At 34.2% G+C, this 24,321-nt stretch overlaps 2 protein-coding genes across 4 annotated transcripts in view; both read left to right on the forward strand.

Annotated features, from left to right (window-relative positions):
* The window catches only part of RNPC3 (RNA binding region (RNP1, RRM) containing 3), a 30,847-nt gene extending 29,328 nt beyond the window's left edge, over positions 1–1,519 (forward strand). Inside the window, exon 16 of the mRNA XM_053590339.1 lies at positions 1,440–1,519. The gene's annotated coding sequence lies outside the window, so the exon portion shown is untranslated. The remainder of the gene's footprint in view (positions 1–1,439) is intronic.
* On the forward strand, positions 1,381–22,794 carry LOC128585352 (pancreatic alpha-amylase). 3 transcript variants are annotated; one of them, XM_053590341.1, is made up of 11 exons: positions 1,381–1,514; positions 14,475–14,688; positions 15,045–15,191; positions 16,024–16,221; positions 16,909–17,139; positions 17,867–18,000; positions 18,947–19,069; positions 19,164–19,263; positions 20,874–20,992; positions 21,100–21,225; positions 22,579–22,794. In XM_053590341.1, exons 2-11 carry the CDS (start codon positions 14,521–14,523, stop codon positions 22,766–22,768), a joined length of 1,536 nt encoding a protein of 511 aa, XP_053446316.1. In that variant the 5' UTR covers positions 1,381–1,514; positions 14,475–14,520; the 3' UTR covers positions 22,769–22,794. The 3 variants fall into 3 exon arrangements, with proteins under 3 accessions (XP_053446316.1, XP_053446315.1, XP_053446317.1); XM_053590340.1 differs by lacking the exon at positions 1,381–1,514 and adding an exon at positions 8,543–8,849; XM_053590342.1 differs by lacking the exon at positions 1,381–1,514 and adding an exon at positions 8,991–9,085.
* Positions 22,795–24,321: the final 1,527 nt, after the last annotated feature.

The raw sequence follows: 24,321 nt of genomic DNA on the forward strand, positions 1-24,321 counted from the left end.
GGAAAGTTAGTGAATCAGGTCAACTTACTTGAAGAATGTATGCATTTGCTTTAACTCAGAGTATGCTCTTGTTTCTTCCATTTTGTGTATTTACTACACTTAATTCAATATTTTTGTGTTATGGTCGATCTGGTTTAGGTGTTTTATATAATATGTGGTTGTATTTGATTGGGTAAAGGAATTTTGTTTTTAAAAAGTATAATTAAATTAAAGGAAAATTAAAATAATGGATTTCTCTGTAAATTCTTTTTTTTTTTTTTTTTTTTTTTTGTAGAGACAGAGTCTCACTTTATGGCCCTCAGTAGAGTGCCGTGGCATCACACAGCTCACAGCAACCTCCAACTCCCAGGCTTAAGTGATTCTCTTGCCTCAGCCTCCCGAGTAGCTGGGACTACAGGCGCCCGCCACAACACCCGGCTATTTTTTGTTTGCAGTTCAGCCAGGGCTGGGTTTGAACCCGCCACCCTCGGTATATGGGGCCAGCGCCTTACCGACTGAGCAACAGGCGCCGCCCTCTCTGTAAATTCTAAGAAAGAATAGCAGACCTCACATCTGAGGTCTTATTATTGAAATCTCCTTTGACATAGATAACAAGTAGAAGAGGTAGAAGTATCTTTGTTTTTTTCTTTTTCTAAACAAATAAGAAAGAGTAAGAAAAGAATAATAAACTCAGGGTAGCACATTAAGTGAAAAGAAATAATCCTGGTAGGTAGTAAAGAACAGGCTATCCAGACAGGTTGACCAGAACTTTATCCAGAAGAGTGGTTCTCAATCTTGGCTTCACATTGAAATGATCTAGAAACTTAAAAACGATGTCTGATTCTCTCCATCAGAACTTTACTTGGTTTAGAGTGCAGCATGGATGCTGGAAACTTTTTAGTGTGATTTTAATGTTCAACCAACAAGAATACCAAAGAAGGGTTTTTATGTAGAGAGATTCCCTAGACTGTGTCTTAGAAATAATATATCAAAATTTCTGGGAATGAGATCCAAGGATCTAATTTGAAAGTGTTTTCCTTAATAATTTCTTAGGACTGATCCAATTTGTATAGTACTTTGAGTAAAATGGTCAGGTACCTAATACCGACTTAGCTATCTAAACTTTTATAAGTAGGAAAATAAAGGTTTGGAACATCTACAATTCTTTGTGAAAACTATTACTACTATGGAAACAACTTAATGTTCTGTTAATAATCATTATCACCCTAAAAATACAAAAGGCTACAGATACTGAAATTGCAAGCATTATTTTTTCCATAGGCACAGTTAAAATTTTTTTTTAATGTTATCAGTTTGTGTATAAGCTGTTCATTTAGATAATTAAATTTTGTTAACTGACATGATTCACTAATTTTCTAAATATCTGTTTTAGTTATTTTTAAACTAATGAACTGTTTTGTGATTATGATTATTTTTAATGGACTTTTATGGTGTTTTAGGTTCCTTTTGATTCTCATCTTTCAAGTGCTTTCCAACTTTGAGGGGAAGAATTTGACCACTTGGACTATGGAACTGTGCGTAACAGCTTTAAGAGTGTATTTAAAAATTAAACTATTATGAATTTAAATCAGATTTTTTTAAGTATATGTCTTGTAATCTTAACGATTTTCTGCAAATATAATAAATTATTTTCTGTTCAATAAAGTGTTTGAAATTTTTCTTGATGTTGTTTTTATACATCTTGGAAAACATAACCCATTAATTACATAAAATTTTTATTAAGATAATTTTACAATACTATAAATTTTCTTTTATAATTGCAAATATCCTTTTATTCTAACCTGAATACCAGTGCACTTACTTTTTTTTTTTTATAGTAATCTTATTTCTTATAATTATTTCAGGTTTGTCTGCATTTGAGCTTTGTGGAGGTTTTTGGTAGAGGATGATTTATCCCCATATAGGAATTTGTATCCTTGCCCTAATTTTATCTTTCATTTTCGTACCCCTCAATCTGTCATTTGTCAGAACATCATTCAAAAGTAAAATTATTTCCCACATGATACATTTCTTTCCCTAGGGAAATGAGTTTCAGTGTATGTAAGTAGAACAGTTCAGTATTTTTTATGATTTGTTTTTATTGACACTTTCCTTCTGTACTAACAGGTTCTCCATAGAGTTACTGCCTAAAGTTTCAGATCTTCTGTGAAAATGCTGTTATGAATCATAACTTAATTCACTTTTACTTAGAATATTGTGAAATGGTGAGAGTAACAACATTACAGATTAGGAAATAAAACTATAGAGATGTGTACCATGGAACAAGCCAGTGTTTAGGTATCAAATAGGTAAGGAACCTCTGAAGAAACTGAGAAGGATTAGCTAGAAACTGAATGAAGAAAGCATCTCAAGCAGGAAATGAGTAATCAAATATTAATACAAATGTTAACTCTGTTGATGAAGCAGGGAAAGTGAGTTCTTAGGATAAAGCATTGAATTAAGCAACATTTGTGACCTTGACCTGGACATATGGATGGATGGCAGGATTTAGAGAAGGTATATTAGAGAAAAACAGAAATCTACTATAGTAAGAATTAAAGACAATTCTTGCTTTCAAGGGGACATGAGAAATGTATTGTTCTTGGAGGGTGATGTAGTATCACGGAGTTTGTTTCTTTTTAAAGATTGAAGATAGAATAGGTTCGTATGCTAATGGGATTGATCCAACGAAGAGGAAGGGCAATGCCGGAAAAAGAGAGATACTGCTGGAGCCATATATCTGGTATATCAGTAGAAGGTTTAGTTTTAAAAATAAGCACACAGGTAGCTAATTGGTTATAATAGGATAAAGCATAGATTATGTAGGTCTGGATGTTTGTAGTTGGCTAGACAGCAGGAGAATGTCAAAGTTTTGTTCTATTTTCTCAGTGAAATAGGAAGCAAGATCATGAAGAAGGAGGAAGTCATGAAGGATTGAGGAAAGAAAAAAGATGAATAAAACAGAACTAGAAAAGTAGGAGTGTAAACGTACCCTTAGAAGGAATGCTAGGTAGTTTCTAAATATAACTTGTACTTGCAGGCTGAGGGTGGTAGTTTAAGTGAGATCAGTCCCTATGGTTTTTTCCCCAATTCAGCATGGGTGCCCGTCACTTAGTAGGCACAGAGTTAAATGTAACCAAAATTGAGATTTCCCTAGGTGAATATAAGAAAGTCAAAAAGAGGGACATGGAAAGCAGTCTATGTCAGGAGTGAAGTGAGAGAGGAAAGAAGGCTGAGACAGTGGAAAATGGTGTGTTCAATTGTAGGTGGCAGTGTGGTTGAAAATGTTTTGAAATTCTTTACTTAAGGTAGGAACTAGAAATTTGGGGGGTTGAAATAAGAGTCGGGTGACCGAAATTGGGACTATCTGAGAGAGTACAGTACTTAATTAAGGCTTACAAGTTTGTTAATGTGTCAACTGTAAAATTTTCCATCCCATTTAGTTTCTTTTGCTAATACATATAAGAAATGGGGACCTCAGGAGGACAATCCAACAGAGTCCTGTCCTCAGTAGGATAGTCCATGTGTCAGATACCTGTGAGGTCAAACTGTTAGGTCTTAGGAGAGAGTTCTTACCCCAAGTACATAAGCTACTGTATATTCTACCCTGACATTTCCTGAAAACAAACAAACTGTAGTAGAGATGTAACATTCACATAAAAGCTAGTGGAAAATCTTAAGAAAGAAAAATCACCAAGCATTGAAAAAGAATCAGGAAAGAGACCCTGAATGAACAAACAAAGATTTATCACAATGAGGGAGAAGGCAGAGATAAAATGAGACTTTAGAACATCTGTGATTAATATACAAAGACTTGAAGCAGTTTCATCCATTAAAGTATTAATGAGAAATTAGAAAAGGAGTATTTGACTCTACAAGAAGAAATTTTAATTTTTTTAAATTATAAAACAGCACTTAACATAGTATTTGTATATCAGGATGTTTGATATACAGAAGTTCAAGAAGAAAACCTAAGTAACTTTATGAAACTTTTCAGAACTTAGGAAAAGAAACACAAAATTCCGTTATATATTGTTTATGGAAGCATAAGATAAAAACAAGCGTGGAAATGATCATACTAACTATGGACAGTGTATGGAAAGGAAGGATGGAGGGGAAGAAGACTGAGGTTGGGTGAAAAGCACTGTGTATATTGTATTTTTCTTTAAAAAAGATTTAAACTCACTTTTTCCCACATATTCATGCCAATGAAAATAGCATGACAGTTTTTATTTCTGATCTCATATTTACACAGCAAGTATATTTTTTTTTGTTCACAAATACTGGTGCTCATCCCTACAAATACAGTTGAAATCCTGTTGAATTTGGGAGTGTCCCTATGATTTGCTTTGACAGGGAAATATAAGCAAAAATTACTTGTGGACTTCTGGATTGTTAAAATGTGTCAAAATGAAGTTTATCACAGGATAGAGTCTGATAAAAAGATTCTTCTTGTTGATCTGAGATGAACATGAGAAAGAAACTTATTTTATAAACCACTGGAAAAAAAAATTTTTTTTTGTTACTGAGCATAATCTGTTCTATCCTGGTTGATAACAGCCACTAAGTTTCTGTAAGTTCTTTAATTACTGTAAGACGTTTCCCTTGGGACTAGAAAGTCTAGAGATGAATGAATTATACAGTCAGAGAATGTTAACAGTAAAAGACTATTGAGATAAATTAGTTCAGTAATTTCCACACCTTAGGTTCTAAGTAACCAGTACAATTTCCAAAAAAAAGATTATATAAAATATATTTCAATATAGCATATACCTAATGAAAGTGATTCCCCAAAGATTAATTTTTCAATTTATTTTTTATGGATAATTTATTTTTACCTTTTAAGGCAATCATAGAAAAACGTTTACTGAGGGAGATAGGGAGATTATTAAGTACACGTTCCATATTTGTCATATTTTAATCTTTGTAAACATAAAATCATATTCATAAATCATGGTAAAAATAAATTACATTTCTCTTTTAGAATTTGACTTGAGGATAAAGAAAGTAAACATATTGATTGCCTAAACCAAAGAGAAAGGTCTTGGGAAATGTCTGTGGTGGATAGTTGAAAATACCTGGGAAATAGTGAGACCTGTTATACTTTCCCTCCATGACTCAGGAACTATTTCTAAACTAAAGAAACAATGTAACCTCATTGCAATTTGAACCACATTTGTTAGTAAATACAATGAGAAGCAACTTAAGGCATAGGACCATTTGGGAATTATTGTTTCTCCACTTCCTCTGGTATTTTGTTTTATATACTTCCAATTGTGCAAATAACTTGAGCTAGCAATGAGTAATTATGAAAGCTAAACAAAGTATTTCTAAAAAACGGGATGTAAAAGTCTGTGAGTTCCTTTATGTGAATTCAACAAATTGTTTATTTGCATATTTGTGTGCAGTTATTTGTTAAAATAGTCCAGAAATAACTAAGAAAAATAGTAAAGGTATACTCTGGGGAATCACTTTCAACACATGCATACCAATTGGGGGGTATTCTGATATTACAATCTCTGAATCTTCCTCATTGGCCTATAGTATGGAGTACAAGAATTTTTGTATATCACTGGGTATGAGGGTAAGCTTTAGCTTTAAAATCAAACTGACCATATATGTCATCTTAAGCAAGTGAATGAATGTCTTTGAATCTCAGTTTTTTCATCTGTAAAGTGTGGGAAAATGCTCACTGTTTGTGTGGGATGAAGTATTGCACATGAACCAGTTTAGATAATGATGTACAAACAGTGATTGTTAAGTATGTACTCCATATTTGTCATATTTTAATCAAGGTAAACATGAAATCATTGTAACCATCAAAGCATTGTATAAATAAATCAGATTTCTCTTTAAAAAAATATATCTCAATATAAAAAGTAAAGAAATTTAACCTTAGAAAATAAAAAAACTATTAATAGGTTTTTCTGTTTCCTCCTCCCTTCTCTCCCTCCCTAACTCCCTTCTTTTCCCACTTAATCTAAAGCTAATCTTATTTTATTAAATGAGATGTAAGGATGAAACAAGTAGCAGTTACAGTCAGCACTTCAGATTCATCGGTTCAGCAGTTGTGGATTCAACCAACTACAGGTAGAAAATACTCAAAGAGAAAAAAGGATGGTTGCATCTGTACTGAACATGGATAGATTTTAATTTTTCTTATTATTTCCTAAACACCACTATAACCACTCTTTACATAGAATTTACGTTGCCTTAGGTATCATAAGTAATGTAGAGATGGCTTAAGGTATGCCAGAGGATGTGCATGGGTTATATGCAAATACTACATTATCTGAAGGACTGGAATGTTTGTGGATTTTGGTATTGTCAGTGGGTCCTGGAACTAATCCCCCACAGATAGAGGAATAAAGAATGACTGCACTTAGTTACACCTTAAAAATTTAACAAAACTTTGAGTAGTAAAAATATAGATACACACTACATACGATGGTGGCCTCATACAGAAATACTGTATTTTTACTGTACTCTTTCTGTGGTTAGCTATGTTTAGATATACAAATGCATTGTTACAATTGCCTGCAGTATTTAGTCTAGTAACATGCTGTACAGGTTTGTAGCCTAGGCTCAATGAGCTGTATATAGTTTCCAGGTTTGTGAGAGTGCACTCTGACATTCACACAATAATGGAGTCACCTGAGCACATATTCCTCAGAACATATTTCTGTCATTAAGCAAAGCAAGATTGTACTTAGGAAAAAAAATAGTGCAGGCATACCTTTGCCACTACCCTAATTCTTGGCAATATTCATGATATCTTAAATTTTTCTCTGGAAAAACTATTCACAAAACAAGTGCAAGACTAGGAGAATATACTTGCAATGTGTAACAAGAACAAGAATGTAAGAACTCCAAGCATTCCATAAAAGAAAAAGAAATCTAAAAAATAGAAAAAGGAATAGGGACATCTCAAGAGGAAATGCAAATGCTCCACCACCACCCCCCCCCAAAAAAAAAAAAAGTGTAATGATGCTTAGCCTTGCCAGTAATTTGGAAAATGCAAATTGAAATAAATTATTTTACATCTGTTAGGAAGCCAAACATCAGAGGCTTGGTGGTATCAATTTGTAGTCAGAGTGTTGTAAAAGATTACTATGATATATTATGTTACTACTAGAGACAGTACAAATTGTTATGTATGGACAATTTTGCATACTATTAAAATGTGCTTTTTTTTTTTTTTGTGGTTTTTGGCCGCGGCTGGGTTTGAACCCACCACCTCTGGTATATGGGACCGGAGCCCTACTCCTTGAGCCACTGGCACCGCCCAAAATATAATGTGCTTTAATTTCTACTTAACTACATACAGAAATATTCACCCATTTATACAAGGGGACATGAACACAAAGCATTTCTCATAACAACAAAATCTTTGGAAATGAATGTCCATTACATTGAAAAGTGGCTAATTAAAATACAGAGGACAGTAGCCTGCTATGTGTCAGCCCAGTTAGCATATTCTCTGTTATCTTAATCCTTTAAAAGACTTGTGTTCTGACCCTGTATTAGATAATTGTAAAAAGAATGTGTTCCTTGTATGTACATTTGGTCAAGTTAATTAAACTTGTTCAAATCTGCTTGTTTTTATTCAAATCTAATAATTACTGAAATTGTATGTTAAGAATTTCCCATTGTGCTAGGTGTGGTGGCTCATGCCCTGCACTCTGAGAGGTTGAGGCAGGTGGACTGCTTGAACTCAGAAGTTGGAGACCAGCCTGAGCAAGAGGGAGACCCCATTTCTACTAAAAAATAGAAAACTTAGCTGGGTATTTATCGTGTTGGGCACCTATAGTCCCAGCTACTCCAGAGGCTGAGACAAGAGGATGGCTTGAACTCAAGAGTTTGAAGTTATTGTGAGTTATGACACTAAGACACTACCCAGGGAGACTGAGTGAGACTCCGTCTCAAACAAACAAACAAACAAAAAACTCCCATCGTAAGTGCAGAAGTAGTTTCCCTATTATTACTATTCTGTACATAAACACTTGTAATGGTTGATTTTCTAGTCTGAGTCAAACACTTAAAAGTATAATCATTTGATCTTTGCCGTTAATTTGGCCTTAGTTCCATAAAGCCAAAGATCTGATAAAGCAACTGTAGCTTTCCTTTAGAATTTGCATGGTTTATTGTGACCTAGGTTTTTATCTTTACTGTTTTTTCTATTCCCATTTTAAAAAATTGTATCTGAAAATGTTTATATTTTAATGTTAGGGTGAAAGAAAAGCAGGCCTGACTCCATTTTGTTGGAACTCTTATTCCTGATAATCAGTGGGAAGGCAAAACAAGCCTGAGTCCATTCTGTTGTTTTGTTACATTTTATATAACCGGTTCATCTTGCCTCTTGCCTCTGTGCCCATTGTATTGTATTTTAAAAAGAGAGGAAGACATGGGCAGCGCCTGTGGCTCAAAGGAGTAGGGCACTGGCCCCATATGCCAGAGGTGGTGAGTTCAAGCCCAGCCTCAGCCAAAAACTGCAAAAAAAAAAAAGGAATACAAACAGAAAGCAAATAGCAGAAGAGGTACAATGTAAACAGAAGTGCAGTGTAGCAAATTGATAAGGGCTGGAACTACTGGCAGCAAACCGGGAGCAGGGGAGTGAAAAGTGTATGGCCAATCTGCTGTTGTGGAATTCAGATTAGATGTGTACAGATCAGATCTGGAAAACAGGAGCAGGACTGTACGGCTGCATATTGACAGGAAGAGGTTATGGAAAATCTATACAATTCTAAGTCCAGCAATATTTTTCCTTACTGAAGAGAAGGCAAAAACAACTGTGAGATTTGTGTTACTTTATGATTGAAAAACACTGAACTGTAGGTTTGAAAGATTGTTGATTTAAAGACATCAATGTGGTAAGTTATTTTATTTTATTTATTTGAGTATCATATGGTTGGTTCCCTCACACCCTGCCTTTTGTCTGGAAGTGAGTGGTTTCTGTCATATGATTTGATATAGTTCCAAGTTTCAGAGTCTATTTTAGGCTTGTTGACAACTTATGTTTCAGTGTCCTGCAGAACCAAATGTACTATTTACACTGGAAATGTGTCTTAGCCTTGGCTCAAAAGGTCTCTCTGATCTCAGAGATCTGGTAGGCAAACTCGATTTTCTTTTCCTCTTTTCTTTAAACTTCGCAAGTGACTTACCTTGAGCTCAAGTTTATTTCATTCTTTTTCTTTTATTTATTTTGAGGAAGGGCTGATGGGTAAAGGTTGACTGTTTCAAGAAAGCTGTGCATAATTCAGTGTAAAACTCAGAGGAATTACACTGAATTTTTTCAGTAAGAAAAACCACTAAGTTGATCAACTGGTATAGTAATATTACTACCTACAGCTTTAGAATATTGAAAAATGGGAAAATAGAAAAACAAGTCAAAACTTTTGGACATAAATGTTAATGATAAAATAATGTATTTAGATGTGAAATTGAAATATTTCTATTAAAATATGTAATGATGCTTCTATAAAATTACTTGCTAAAAAGATAATTATGAGGCATTTAGGCTAAGAACCATGAATAAGGAGAACATAACTTTCTTGGTCAATGCTAATTCATTTGCATGTTAAAAAATCTCAGATATAACATAAGGCTACTTTGAATAGGGGAAAACTTTGTAAATAACTGATGTTAATATAGTTAGAAAGGAAGTTATAGAAAGACAAGTTTTTTGGAGGTTGCTTACTTTTTGCTTAATATTTAGTAGAACTCTTTAAGTCATGACTTTGGTATGATTTAAGTAGACTTCAAGCTAAATGACTAAATTTAACACTAAGTAATGTGTTAAGAAAAGTCCTGAATTTACACTAGTCTTGGTAATATCATTTCATATTGTGGACATAATAAAATAACAAATACCTCTTATGTAATATTGATTGGAAAAAAATACTGTTGAGAGCATCCAAACAAGGAAATTTTGAGTTAACAGAATTTTCTTCTTGACATTGGTTAAGATTTATTGAAAATTCTACTATAAATACTCCTTAAGGACTATTGTTTTTTGGTAGGATATTATCAAATGTCCTATTTCATACTTTTTTTAAAATTAAATTATAGCTGTGTACATTAATGCATTTATGGGGTACACTGTGCTGGTTTTATATATAATTTGAAATACTTTCATCAAACTGTTTAACATAGCCTTCACCACACTTTCTTAATTACTGTGTTAAGACATTTATACTCTACACTTAGTAGATTTGACATGTACTCTTGTAAAATGCACCATAGGTGTGGCCCCACCAATTACCCACCCTCCGCCCATCCTCTACACTCCCCTCCCCTCCCCCTCCTCTTTCCCCTTCATCTTGGGCTATAGTTGGGTTATAACTTTCCTATGGAAGTGTGGGTTATTATATGTTCGTTTCATAGTAGAGCTGAGTACATTGAATACTTTTTCTTCCATTCTTGAGATACTTTACTAAAAAGAATATGTTCCAGCTCCATCCATGTAAACAAAAGAGGTAAAGTCTCCATCTTTTTTAAGGCTGCATAATATTCCATGGTGTACATATACCATAATTTATTAATCCATTCGTGGGGCTATGGTCACTTGGGCTTCTTCCATGACTTAGCAATTATGAATTGGGCTGCAATAAACGTTCTGGTGTAAATAAACACTCAGACGAAGAAAAGTGGAGAGCAAAAATGGATCATTCCCTGAGAGAGTTGTGGGACCACTTCAAAAGAGCAAATATTCGCCTTATAGGAATTCCTGAAGGAGATGAGACTGATCCAAAAGGCACAGATGCTCTACTCCAAGAGATAGTTGTGGCTATTTCATACTTTTAAAGAAGTCCCAGAGTATCTCATTTGGCCCAGTATGGTAACCATTTCAGCTTTAGAGTAAAGGGATGTTCCCTTTTGTAGCGCAATCTAAGAAATAGGAGATACTAGCAATAGGGCATTGGTATTAACAACTATGGATAGCTGGTCTCAGGATAATTTGTTTAGGGTAATTATTCTAAGAAACAGATATAACAATTATTTCAAAACCTTATTTATTTTTTTTTATTTCAAAGACATCAAGGATTTGTTTGGTTTATAGCTCTTCATATTGCTTGCTTGAGTTGAAAATTAAGATAAAATGAAAAAATATGTGACACTGCATGGCCCTTAGTAGAAGCTCATTATATGTTTGTATAAGTTCACCTATTCTAGGATGCTAATAAAATTCCTTAAATTTCTGAAAATTAGCCCTTATTATGAAACATCCTAAATACATAATGAAAAACACTGATTTGTTATTAAGATCAATTCATGAAAAATAAATTAAAAACAAATTCAAGCATAAAATATACAGTACATGCATTTTGAAGTGCAAAATATTTTAAAGATCAATTCAAATAAAATTTATGTTATCACTTACTTTTGGCTGTTGTGTAACTCAATAAAATTTTGTCATTTGCATTCAAAAAAAGAACAGTTCAGAGTTAACAGATGAGGCAGTAATGAAAAGTATAGTATATTTCAAAACCAACATAGACTTGCCAGAAATTCTTTAGAAGAGGAAAAAGGAAAAACATGGAAAAAATTACAGGGGAATATGTTGCTGAATAAGTTCCTTTTCATGTCTATCAATTCCTACATGTGGAGTGAAAATAATTCTGTGAAGCAGAAAGTGTTATTAGAATTTGGAAAGAGTGGAATGGAAAGACAGATTAGCCAAGTGATAATGCTGTGTGTCCCTAAAGTCACCCCTAAAGTCCCTATATGTGGAGAAATGGGTAACTGTGGCTTTATTTACAAAGCATTAACAAAATACTCCCTCTGTGTTGGCCACCTCTTTGTAAAAATACAATTTTTCCTATGTATGACGACTTTCGGGGTGACTTTTGGGATACTATAGAGTGAAGGTGGGAAGAAAGTATAAGTTCAAGGCAGTTTTTTTTTTTTATTAAATCATAGCTGTGTACATTGATATAATCATGGGGCATCATTCACTAGCTTCACAGACCATTTACCAAGTTTCACATATACCCTTGTAAGATGCACCGCTGGTGTAATCCCACCAATCCCCTTCCCTCTACCCACCTCCCCCCATTTTATTTTAGCATTTGGAACCTTGACTCAATTATGAAGTTCAACCCCTGTCTCTTTTCAATAAATTTCCAAAACCAGGAACTTAGAAGTTGTATGTTACAGCCATTTATTGAGAAATAAGGCAATGCCAATTATTTTTCTAGGTTCTAGGAATATTACATGTGAAGTCTAACTTTAAGAAGATTGGTCCAGAATGGTGGACCTGCAAACAATTAATTACAAAATGTATTGACAACATAAATCAAATATAGTTTAATAACATCATATAAGTTAAAAGTCATGCAGCTGAAGAGTTGACTATGCTTGGGAATATAATGGGAAGCTTCATAAAGATGTGACCTCAACGTAATGTGGAAGGCAAAGTAATTAGCAGTTACACAAAGGTGGTAAAAGGAGTTCACAGGAAGAAGCAAAGCACTGGGAGCATCATGGAGGTATCAAATCACATGTAAAATTTGAGGAACTTCTATTAGTTTTGCCATGGGAGGTGTTCACATGGTTGCTGAGGAAAGGACCTAAGGAAACCATTAGAATTGATAAAGGAATAATTAAGAGTCATAGCATTCTTGATAGCTTTCCCCAAAGCAGGTACTTCGTTTTCCTCATGTTAATAAGGAAATCACCGCCAAATACCCCTATCTTTAATATTTTTCTTTTTCTCATTCACCATTTCTTTATCCATAACCTACTACTTTTTACCTCTGAAATACATCTTATCTGTGCCCTATTTCACTCGCCTCTTTCCTGGGTGACTTTGATAGTCTCTACACTTATCCTCCTATGATTTTATTTCTTCCTGGAGGTAAGAAAGATTTTCTTTTAAAATGTTGCAGCCTTCCAGTTCCCCTTCTTTCAAAGGCTCTCTCTTCATACTCTCTCCAAGACCTTACGTGATCTGGCCTGCCTCTCTAACCTCACCCATTTACTCTCTGCTTTATCACATATACTTTTGCCACATTGACTTAATTTTTTAAACTTTTTTGTGTACTTTTAGTTTTTTTTTTCCTTCCTCGAGCTTTTGCTCTTAATTTTTTATCTAGGTTGTTCTTTCTCTTGATCTTAAAATGACTGGATCCTCTACTCCTTTAAAACATAGCATAAAGTCACTTCCTAAGGGATGTCTTCTGTGAATATTCAGTTTAAATACCTTGACAGTGAAGTCCCCCTCTATTTTGTTATACTTTTATTTCATACTACAGTAGAACTTCTGTAAATTGATCAACAAAGGGACTGTAACAAACTGGCCAATGTAAGGAATGAGGCCTACTGTACTGACATGTACCTGTGGTGTATGTCGGGTCTATTAGGTTAAGATTAGGTTAACTTAAGGAGGTGGTCAGCTATGGAGGTTCTGCTCTAGTTCACATTGCTATCTGAAGTTTTTTTTTTTTTTTTTAGAGACAGAGTTTCATTTTGCCACCCTTGGTAGAGTGCCATAGCATCACAGCTCACAGCAACCTCCAGCTCTTGGACGTAGGCGATCCTCTTGCCTCAGCCTCCCAAGTAGCTGGCACTACAGGTGCCCTCCAGAACACGTGGCTATTTTTTGTTGCAATTTGGCTGGGGCCAGGTTTGAACCCACCACCTTTGGTATATGGGGCCGGTGCCCTACTCACTGAGCCACAGGTGCTGCCCTGCTATCTGAAGTTTTTATCAGACCATTAGTGTTATTGTTATGTATTCATGCATTCTTCTTTCCCTCCTGACCTGAGAACAGAAACATGCTGTGTTATTCATCTTTTTATCTTGAACAACATCCACAGTGCTTAGCAAAAAGCAGACACTCACTTTATACTTACTGAATGAATTAAGTTTTCTCATCTATATTATTATTCCCTCTCATAGGATATCACTTACATTAACAAAGAAAAGGGATGTGAGTTCATTTATTTGCTGTTTTATCTCACTATTACCACACATCTTACTGCTATAGCTGCTATATTAAGAAGAGGTTTAAAAAAAGTCTGTTTCTTCAATTCATAGGCATTTTAAATTCCAGACAGTTTCTTAAATCTCAGTGTAGAAATTTAAATAGCCAAAAGTTTAGATTGGAGGTGGAAAACAGCTGAATCTTTTACATAATGTTTCTTTTTGAGTGGAAATATTACAAGCATTGCAAATAGATAGATAAAGCAGTATTTTTGATTCCGTGAACTCTGAATTGTTGTTTTCCTTCTGTTAGTGAAACATCAGAAATAAAATCTAATCCTAATTAAATACAAGAATAAGGACTGTTTGCAAACACATAATGCCACACGTTTGAAAAGTTAGTATTCTCACAATAAGAAAACTAATTAGCTTGTTTTCATGGGAGATTTTTTGAATCTTCACCTGTTAATATGTATTATTATTGATAATCCTTTTCACATGATGAATAAACAGTTTGTCCTCTATGTATTTATTCATGCTAATATTTACTTTGTAAAATGTGCTTCTTACAGGAGTATAAATAGTTTCTGAAAAAGATACTGACAACTTCAAAGCAAAATGAAGTTCCTTCTGTTGCTTTCAGCCATTGGGTTCTGCTGGGCTCAGTATTCCCCAAACACTCAAAAAGGACGGACATCTATAGTCCATTTGTTTGAGTGGCGCTGGGTTGACATTGCTCTTGAATGTGAGCGATACTTAGCTCCCAATGGATTTGGAGGGGTTCAGGTAGGTATTATTCATAGTATAAATTGCTGCATTTACTATGCCAGCAGTAAATGATATTCTGATCAGTATATATCAAGCTGGAGCACCATTTGACTTCATATATAAGTACTCTGAGTAAAATAGTATTCTGAAGAAGAAATAATTTGTTCTTGGCAATTTGATATGTTATGTCTGGTATCTTTCTTCAGCAGGAACTTTCCAATGTGCTGTTGATATTTTCAAGAGGTTGAAAAAGAAATGCAGTTGCATATATAGTCCAGGATTCAAAAATAATTTTATGTTATTGATGAGTTTCTAGAACATACGATGTAAAGTAAGGCAAAATTTGATGTTTATTAGGACTGCTTTATTTGTAGGTCTCTCCACCCAGTGAAAATGTTGTAATTAATAGCCCTTTTAGACCTTGGTGGGAAAGATACCAACCAATTAGCTATAGATTATGCACAAGATCTGGAAATGAAGATGAATTCAAAAACATGGTGACCAGATGTAACAATGTTGGTGTAAGTAAATTCAAATTTCCTTTAAAAATTTTATATAGAAAGTAATTTCTCTTGTTTTTTGCTCCTTTTGAGCAGAAAGTTTTCCTATTTTGAATTATATCATTTTACTTCATACTTTGGTTATAACTCAAAATGAACTGTTGCTTTATGTTCAACTTCTATAAATTTTTGTGTGTGTGCCATTTATCTACTAAAGAAGAGATAAGTTCAAATTTAAAATAGAATTTACTTATAAAGCAAAACATCAACTTTTAACCCTTGTAACTATCCACATTTCCTGGAAACACTTTTCTGGCTAGGAATTGAAAATTCCAATTAAAATATTTGCTGTCATTTTTTATGGCTTATATCTCCATCCATAATTCCTGGGTCTTCTTATCCATAAGTTTTTTAATAGTGAGTAGCCATGTTCTCATTTTAGTGAGGAGCATAACGAGAGACTCATATCTACCTTTCTTTCTTCAGATGTTAAGTAGACAGTAGACGTTAAGTGCTTCTTCTGCTGGTAACCCACTGAAATTTCAAAAGTCAATAATCGCTCTTAGCAACTGACTTTGACCACTGCCAAATAACTCTTCACATTTACTCCTATTTATAGTGGCTTCTGGTACTCTCAATTTGTCATTTCTGTGAATGTTTGACCAGGTGGCTAGAATGGATATAGGTTTCAGTTCACATTCCTTTCCCACTTGACTTTTGGTATTGTAGGAAAATAAGTTATAAAATAATAAGGAAATATTTTGGAATTTAATGAACATGCTCTGATCTTTAATGATGCTTTAGATTTCTACCTTTCTGTAAGTCAAACTGAAGTAGACACTTTGCTTTCCAGGTCCATATTTATGTGGATGCTGTAATTAACCATATGTGTGGAAACGGTGTGAGTGCAGGAACAAGCAGTACTTGCGGAAGTTACTTCAACCCTGGAAGCAGGGATTTTCCAGCAGTCCCTTATTCTGGCTGGGATTTTAATGATGGTAAATGTAAAAGTGGCAGTGGAGACATTGAGAACTATCAAGATGCTTCTCAGGTAATCTTAAAAAAAATAGTGACTGAATAAAAAGCTATCTGTGCTTTTAATTATAAATATGTAGCTTATTGAAGTCCAATTTAATTACTAGTTTACATCCCATAGGAAAACAGCTTACTATGTCTAAATGCTTAAAAATAAGACTCGAATCAATATTCAGAAAATCTGCCCTAATCAGGCCAGACGAGGTGGCACACACCTGTAATTCTAGCACTCTGGGAGGCCAAGGTGGGTGGATTGCTTGCCCTCAGGAGTTCAAGACCAGCCTGAACAAGAGTGAGACCCCCATGTCTACTGAAAATAGAAAAAGTAGTTGGACATGGTAGTGCATGCCTATATTGCCAGCTACTCAGGAGGCTGAGCCAGGAGGATCGCTTCAGGTCAAGAGTTTGAAGTTGCTGTGACCTATGATGTCAGGGCACTCTACCCAGGGTGATAGAGTTAAACTCTGTCTAAAAAAACCTCCCCTAATCAACTAACAAGCTAATTTTATTTCTACATTCTCCATTTTTGCTAGAAAAATATTCAAAGATGTGCCCATAGTAGAATGTTGATATCCCCAGTGCTCGATGTAAATACGTCACTGTAGAAATACCTATCGAATAAGTGGATGCACGAATAATCAAATGAACTCTCAGGTGAAAGATAACATGTTATGAATCAATCACAAAATTTTTACCTCAACAGGTCAGAGATTGTCGTCTGGTTGGTCTTCTTGATCTTGCACTGGAGAAAGATTATGTGCGTTCCAAGCTTGCTGAATATATGAACCATCTCATTGATATTGGTGTAGCAGGTTTCAGACTTGATGCTTCCAAGCACATGTGGCCTGGAGACATTAAGGCCATTTTGGATAAACTGCATAATCTAAATACAGCTTGGTTCCCTGAAGGAAGTAAACCTTTCATTTACCAAGAGGTATGTCAACATATATGTATACGTGTGTGTATATAAATTGATACTTTATTCATTATAAAATTAATGGGAAATTTAATTAAATGTGTAATTTCTGTAAATTATTGTGCCAAGTCGTTTATATTGTGCTGTGTTCTTTAGCTTCCTTTTATTCAGATACAGTACATGTAATTCTTTATCACAGGAGGTGCTATGGAAGTACAGAGAATTTAAGTTACAAACTTCACTGTGGCATTAACATCCCTCCAGAGACCATTATGGAAGACTGAGAATCTTACAGCTGTTGTTATCTCAAACTGATCCATCTGAGTTTAAATCTTGGCTAGACTACCATTAGCTATGTTAGTTTTTAATTAACCTCTCTGTGCAACAGTTGTTCATGTGAAGAAAGGGGCTAATGATAATGGCTATGTCTTTATTTTCTTTAGAGAATTAAATTAGTCAGTATTTGTCAAGCAGTGAGAAATGTCTGTTGTCAGGCAGATAGTATATTAATGTGAGCTGCTGGTATTACCAATTAAGGGCAAGACTAAAAATTAGATCAGCATTCTCACACGGAAACAGGATACCTTGTAATTATGTTTCTTTTAACCTTATAGCATATATTTTATCAAAATAAATAAGAATTGTGGTATAAGGAAAATGTTGTTTTCTATATAATATTAATATTTTGGTTAAAATTATTTCAAGCTCTTATGTGAAATGATACCTTTTTTTATATTTCTACTAGGTAATTGATCTGGGTGGTGAACCAATTACAAGCAATGATTACTTTGGAAATGGTCGTGTGACAGAATTCAAGTATGGTGCAAAACTAGGCACTGTTATTCGCAGGTGGAATGGAGAAAAGATGTGTTACTTAAAGTAAACAAAATTCATTTTTTTTCCTTTAAATTCTTTCATAGGTCTAGTAGTCATATTACCCCAATATGATTATCTTTTTAGAACTTTTTCATTTAGATAACTGTCAAGGAGTCAGTTGTTAATTTAAATGTTACAGTGTCCCAAGCCCCAATTGATCATCTTTTGCATTTAGAGTGTCAGGTGCAAAAAAGTGCCCCTCAAAACTTAAAGTATTACCAAGAGATTTTAGTCTATGAGTATGTTAGATTTGACTAATGTTTGCATATGGTCTTTCCAGGTTATTATTAACTAATCATACTATTTATAAAGTACCCAAAATGTGACCATACCATAGAATGCACGTCTTATATTAATTAATTAATTTGAAATACTGCAATTTTTATAACAATACAATATTGAAGCCTTATTTTAATCGATTGCAATTCTGTATAATCTGATGTAGATGTTGACTCTTCTAAAGTCCATCTAAATTACAATATGCTGGAACCTCTAAAGAACAGTTTTTAACAAAAATCTTATAGCTATAATATGAATAGGATACAAGTAATCCATACATATATCCAAACCTGGATTGTATTTGTAGATTTTGTGTGTTTGTATGTTTATACAAAATACTAGAACCTCTGTAAATTGATCACCCAAGGGACTGTAATAAAGTGGTCAATATACAACAATGGTCAACATAAGGAACAAGGCCTACTGGACTGATACATACACGTAGTACATGTCCAGTCCATGAAAATTAGGTCAGCTTAGGGAGATGGTCAGTGTAGAGAGGTGGTCAACTATGGAAGTGCTACTGTGTACACAGGATATACACATCCTACGGAATAACCATTTACTTAGGATTCAATCTTAAGACGCTATAGGGAAAGAGAGGTGCTCATTTAAGTCCCTCTAAAGCTATTGTAAGAGAGCATATAAATGTATATATTATTTTCAATAGGAACTGGGGAGAAGGTTGGGGTTTCATGCCTTCTGACCGAGCGGTTGTCTTTGTGGATAACCATGACAATCAACGAGGACATGGAGCCGGAGGAGCTTCAATTCTCACATTCTGGGACCCGAGGTAGGAAATAAAGTTCTCTACTGTTTTTACCTGCCTCTTGATGATGGTAGAACTATCCTAGTTTTCTATGATAATATCATTTTGTGACTTTCAGACTGTATAAAATGGCAGTTGGGTTTATGCTTGCTCATCCTTATGGATTTACACGAGTCATGTCAAGCTACCGTTGGCCAAGATATTTTGAAAATGGAAAAGTAAGTTTTGAAGTTGTTCAAAATATCTTTTTCTCAAGATAAAGAAGGAAATTTTGTTCTAATTTAACATAAGTCTATTACGTATAATATGTATTCATCAAATATTAAGTACAAACCTGATGCAGGACTCTAATTTTAGTAATACAGATAATATTAAAGAAGTAAGATTCATATTCTCTATTGCCAAAGAGTATGAAAGCTGTTAATAAACAGCAAACAAACCCCCACTCTCAAGAGAAAATACTTAAATATAAGAGCAAGGTACATGTATAGGTAGTAAAATGCACTTCTAATAAATACCTACCCCATAGGGTTGCTATGAGAATTACACACACTAGCACTTGTAAAAAACTTAAAATACCAACTGACCATAGTGAGATAAAAATAAATATTTGTTAAATATGTTTTTAATAAGTTGTATGATATGCAGAGAAATTATTCATTTGGGCGAAAATACTTTACAAGAGGAAGGAAATTACTTGTATTAAAGAATAGAAATTTACAGACTATTCCAGGAAAGGTAAGAATGAGAAAAATACTGTGAACTATGCCAAAGACCTTAGTCTGACTAGCAATTTTAAAAAAGAACTGAGAAATAATATTATGAAGATACTTTAAAAACTCATAGAAGGTTTTATTTTTAAACTGAAGATTTCAGAAGCAGCCATCATACTGAAACTTCACACTTAAACCAGAAATTTCTCAGCCCTATAAATCAGACAAACATCTATCTAGATTACTTTTAATTTGATAAGTTTGTTGCTCTGTGCTGTATATATTTTCTGTTAGCTTTAACATTTAAAACATGTCTGTTTATATCGAGTCAACTTTATATAATTTCCTTTAATAGGTCTTATTTTTGATGTTAGGAGTCATGACTATTTCCATTTTCCCTTTTTCTACGACATTGTTACTTACCAAGACTTCAGCATGCTAAAAACTCTTAGATTTGTTCACTATTCATCACATGATATGATTGTTAAGATAGACACGATGATGCTCCTGGATTTACTCTGTTTTTTTTTTTTTTTTTTCCCTCTCTGTGAATATCTTTAAAAGTGCTGGTAAGAAGAATATATTATTAAAAATTCAGTCAGTTTTCTAAATAACATTGGGACAGGTGAATTAGTACATTTATCTAAAGGAAGTAGGAAAGGCACTAATATTTATTTAGCACTTACCACTTTCAAAGCATTTTCCTATATATTATATAATTTTTATAACATCCACGCAATATCCCCATTTTACAGATAAGGAAAATGTAGCACAGATAAGTTTTCTTAGCTAGTAGTGATGGAGACTAGGTTTTAGTCCTAGTGTTTCTGACATTAATGCCCTTGCCATTTCAATGACATTGCCCTGCTTGCAGTGATTTTCCAGAAACTAAATGAGAGAATAAAACGTCGTTACTCTTGTTTAATATGTTGTTAAAGAACCAAAGGATAGAGAGATGATGAGGACTCAGAAAAAGGCTGTAAAAGTAATGACGATGTTAGAGTCTAAATAAAGACACCATTGAGATACAAGTAGCAGGATAGATTGGTTTGGTGTAATGGAAAGAGAAAAGATGAATACATGTTAAAATATTCGAGTTTTTTTTCCTAATTAAGGATGTTAATGATTGGATTGGGCCACCAAATGATAATGGAGTAATTAAAGAAGTTACTATTAATCCAGACACTACTTGCGGCAACGACTGGGTCTGTGAACATCGGTGGCGTCAAATAAGGTAAGAATATTTGTTCAGAGATATCCTCTAATAATAGTAAAATTTGTTTGACATTTTATTTCTAACATTTCTAACTGTCAGTATATTATATGATACTGTGCTTTCAGGAACATGGTCATCTTCCGTAATGTAGTTGATGGCCAGCCTTTCACAAACTGGTGGGATAATGGCAGCAACCAGGTGGCTTTTGGAAGAGGAAACAAAGGATTTATCATCTTTAACAATGATGACTGGTAAGAAGATGTCCATTAAAAATAATGTTATATACTAGTATGTTCTTGGCTTATTCTTTTCATTTCTACTGATTTACATTTTTTTGATTCTAAAAAGTCTTTAATCAATGGAGTAATAAGATACAGAAATCAGGAAAGGGCATGAAGGAAAATGATGATGGTTCTTATTCTTTTACTCTCCTATTTTTATAAGGGCTTTCTGTTGTAAGTAGAGTTTGTTTTGTGTACTCTTGCAATATCATATGCCTGTATACCTACAATGCACATATATATGCTTGCACACATAACTCCCATGAAATATGCAAAGTATTTAATATGAGGATTGTGAAATTATTAAAAGAGCATGTCTTATAGCCCTGTGTTGTTTTTTTTTAAACCATGGAAATGTGCTGCCTCAATATCTTTTTTTTCTAGCTCTTTTTCTCAACTATTCCTCTCTCTGGGTCTGTGGTATACTATCTTCATTTCTCTCTGTCTTTGTGAGAAATATTTTTAAAGCATGTGTACAAGGAATATGTATCTATGGCTAATGATCTGCCTCAGAAGATAGGGAATTCTAGTTCTGAAACTTCACACTACCGGCCTTTCATTTGTGGTGCTTTTATCCTCTGCCTCTAGTGTAATGGTCCCTCATATCAAACTTGGAAGAACTCTTTGCAAGCAGGTGAAATGTCTAAGTCCAAGGCCAATTCCATTCTCTTAGCTCAAATCTAACCGAAATTAAATTTCACTATCAAAAAATAAAAGAATAAATGGCAAATTATTTCTCTTCCATGCCAAAGGAGACTAAGGCTAATTTTAAAATTTCTTTTCTGAAAGGGAAATCCAAAATGAATTTATATGAGACAGCTGTATAGTCAAAACTATGTATTTCTTCACAGAAATGCTAGAATAGCTTTTACTTCCAGCCCAAATTCTTTCTAGGTTCTTAAAAAAACATTTTTGAAAAAATGATTCCTTTAAATTCTTAAGGTAATCTATATTAATAGTCTTAAGTTCAGATGAGGACAAATTTGAAATATTTATGTCTACCACAGTGAGAACTTTTAGTCAAAGCATGGCAAATCCTGCAAATCTTTACTAATATTCTTTAACTTTTTTTTTTTTTTTTGGTGATATTCACTACTGATTAGGATATTGTATGTGGGTCTTCCGTAAGGTTGCTTTTGGCCCTGAAAAAGCTATTTGCATCCACAGGAGAGGTCTTCGTGCTTGGATTTTCTTTTTATTGAGACCTTGACTGCTTAGAGTTCCACAACACAAAATTAACCTGTGTATTTGATTTACAGTTTGGCTGTATTCTTGCTTTATGTTGTGTTGAATTTAAGTTACATCTTAAATTTTATTTTACAGGTCATTATCTTTAACTTTGCAAACTGGCCTTCCTGCTGGCACATATTGTGATGTCATTTCTGGGGATAAGATTGATGGCAATTGCACAGGAATTAAAATCTATGTTTCTAATGACGGCAATGCCCAATTTTCTATTAGCAACTCTGCTGAAGATCCATTTATTGCAATTCACATTGAATCTAAATTGTAAAATTCAAATAAAATAGCTATGCTCAAGGACAATAACCAAGTGTGTTTCTTTCCTTACATATAGAAATTCTTACAATTCATTAATTTTTAGTAAAAGCCATAATAAAAAATCAACTTGAAAAACTCAGAAAGTCATAATCACATACACTTATGTAATTAAAAGTTAATTACAATAAAAATGTATGTTTTAGAAGACTGACTTTAACCTATTTTTCAGAGGAATTTCTAGGAACTCAGAGAGGCATCTTAATAAACACGTTTGTCATCATTAATGCCATTTACCCAGCTCTAAATCCTGTCAGTCTTCTACAGAGTATTTCTATCAATTAATTCGGAATAGCTGATTTTATGTTGATTCCCATGCAAAGCTAGCCCATTTGTATGGTTTTCACAACATGAAACTACTTTCATGGTTAATGGGAGTTGAAAAATAGAAGAAACCTAAATTATACAATCTACTTCATTATATTGAGCTCACTGGAATCTACACTTTCTCTATGGTCTTGCCTCTTTTTCCATTTTTTTGTTTTCCTAATGACTTTGACTTACACTTGTATGGCTTTCTCTTCCTGTCATAACCTCTAATATAGATGTTTATTTAGAGCTTTCATGACACCATGTGCTTGAGAATTTTTCCTAATCCTCTAGCTGTTCGTTCTCCTTCACCTTGATTTAAGTATGGCATTTGGGCTCCCACCTAGGTCTTCAGATGTGTATAACTCTCACTTGTTTTTCTTCTGCTCGAATGAGAACTCAGAGGCCATAAGTCAGAAATTCTCTCTTCTTTTCTCCTATAAACTTATCTGTCCCCATCTTGGACTTCATCTGCTACTTGCATGAATCTAGTGAGACAGAAGACACACAAACAAGAGTTGCATGAAGCAGGCTTATTACTTACAGATCGGCATCAAGGCATAACAGAAACCCACGACTCTACCCTCAGATTAATTTGAATAAAGTAAAAAAAAAAAAAAGAGTTTTGGTGCCTGTAGCTCAGCAGATAGGGTGCCAGCCAGATACACCAGAGGTGGTGGGTTCAAGCCCAGCCCAGGCCTGCCAAACAACAATGACAACTGCAACAACAACAACAACAACAACAACAACAAAATAGCTGGGCATATGGCAAGCACCTGCAGTCACAGCTACTTGGGAGGCTGAGGCAAGAGAATCCCTTAAGCCCGAGAGTTAGAGGTTGCTGTGAGCTGTGATGCCACAGCACTCTACCCAGGGTGACAGCTTGAGACTCTGTCTCAAAAAGAAAAAAAAAGAAACCCAGGAGTCACAATAAGCCAGCCTCGAAATCAGAGATTTTCAACCAGTTTCAAAAATTAAATTATTTTTGAAAGAAATTCAAAGCATACTAAGTATATCCTTTATTCATTTATTTATTTATTTATTTATTTTATTTTTGCAGTTTTTGGCCGGGGCTGGGTTTGAACCTGCCACCTCAGGCATATGGGGCTGGCACCCTACTCCTTTGAGCCACAGGTGCCACCCTCTTTTTTTTTTTTGATCAACATAATTGAAGTGTGCTGCTATGTTTAACTAGAGGTT

The sequence above is a fragment of the Nycticebus coucang genome, chromosome 5, assembly GCF_027406575.1.
Source record: "Nycticebus coucang isolate mNycCou1 chromosome 5, mNycCou1.pri, whole genome shotgun sequence".
Taxonomy (NCBI): Eukaryota; Metazoa; Chordata; class Mammalia; order Primates; family Lorisidae; genus Nycticebus; species Nycticebus coucang.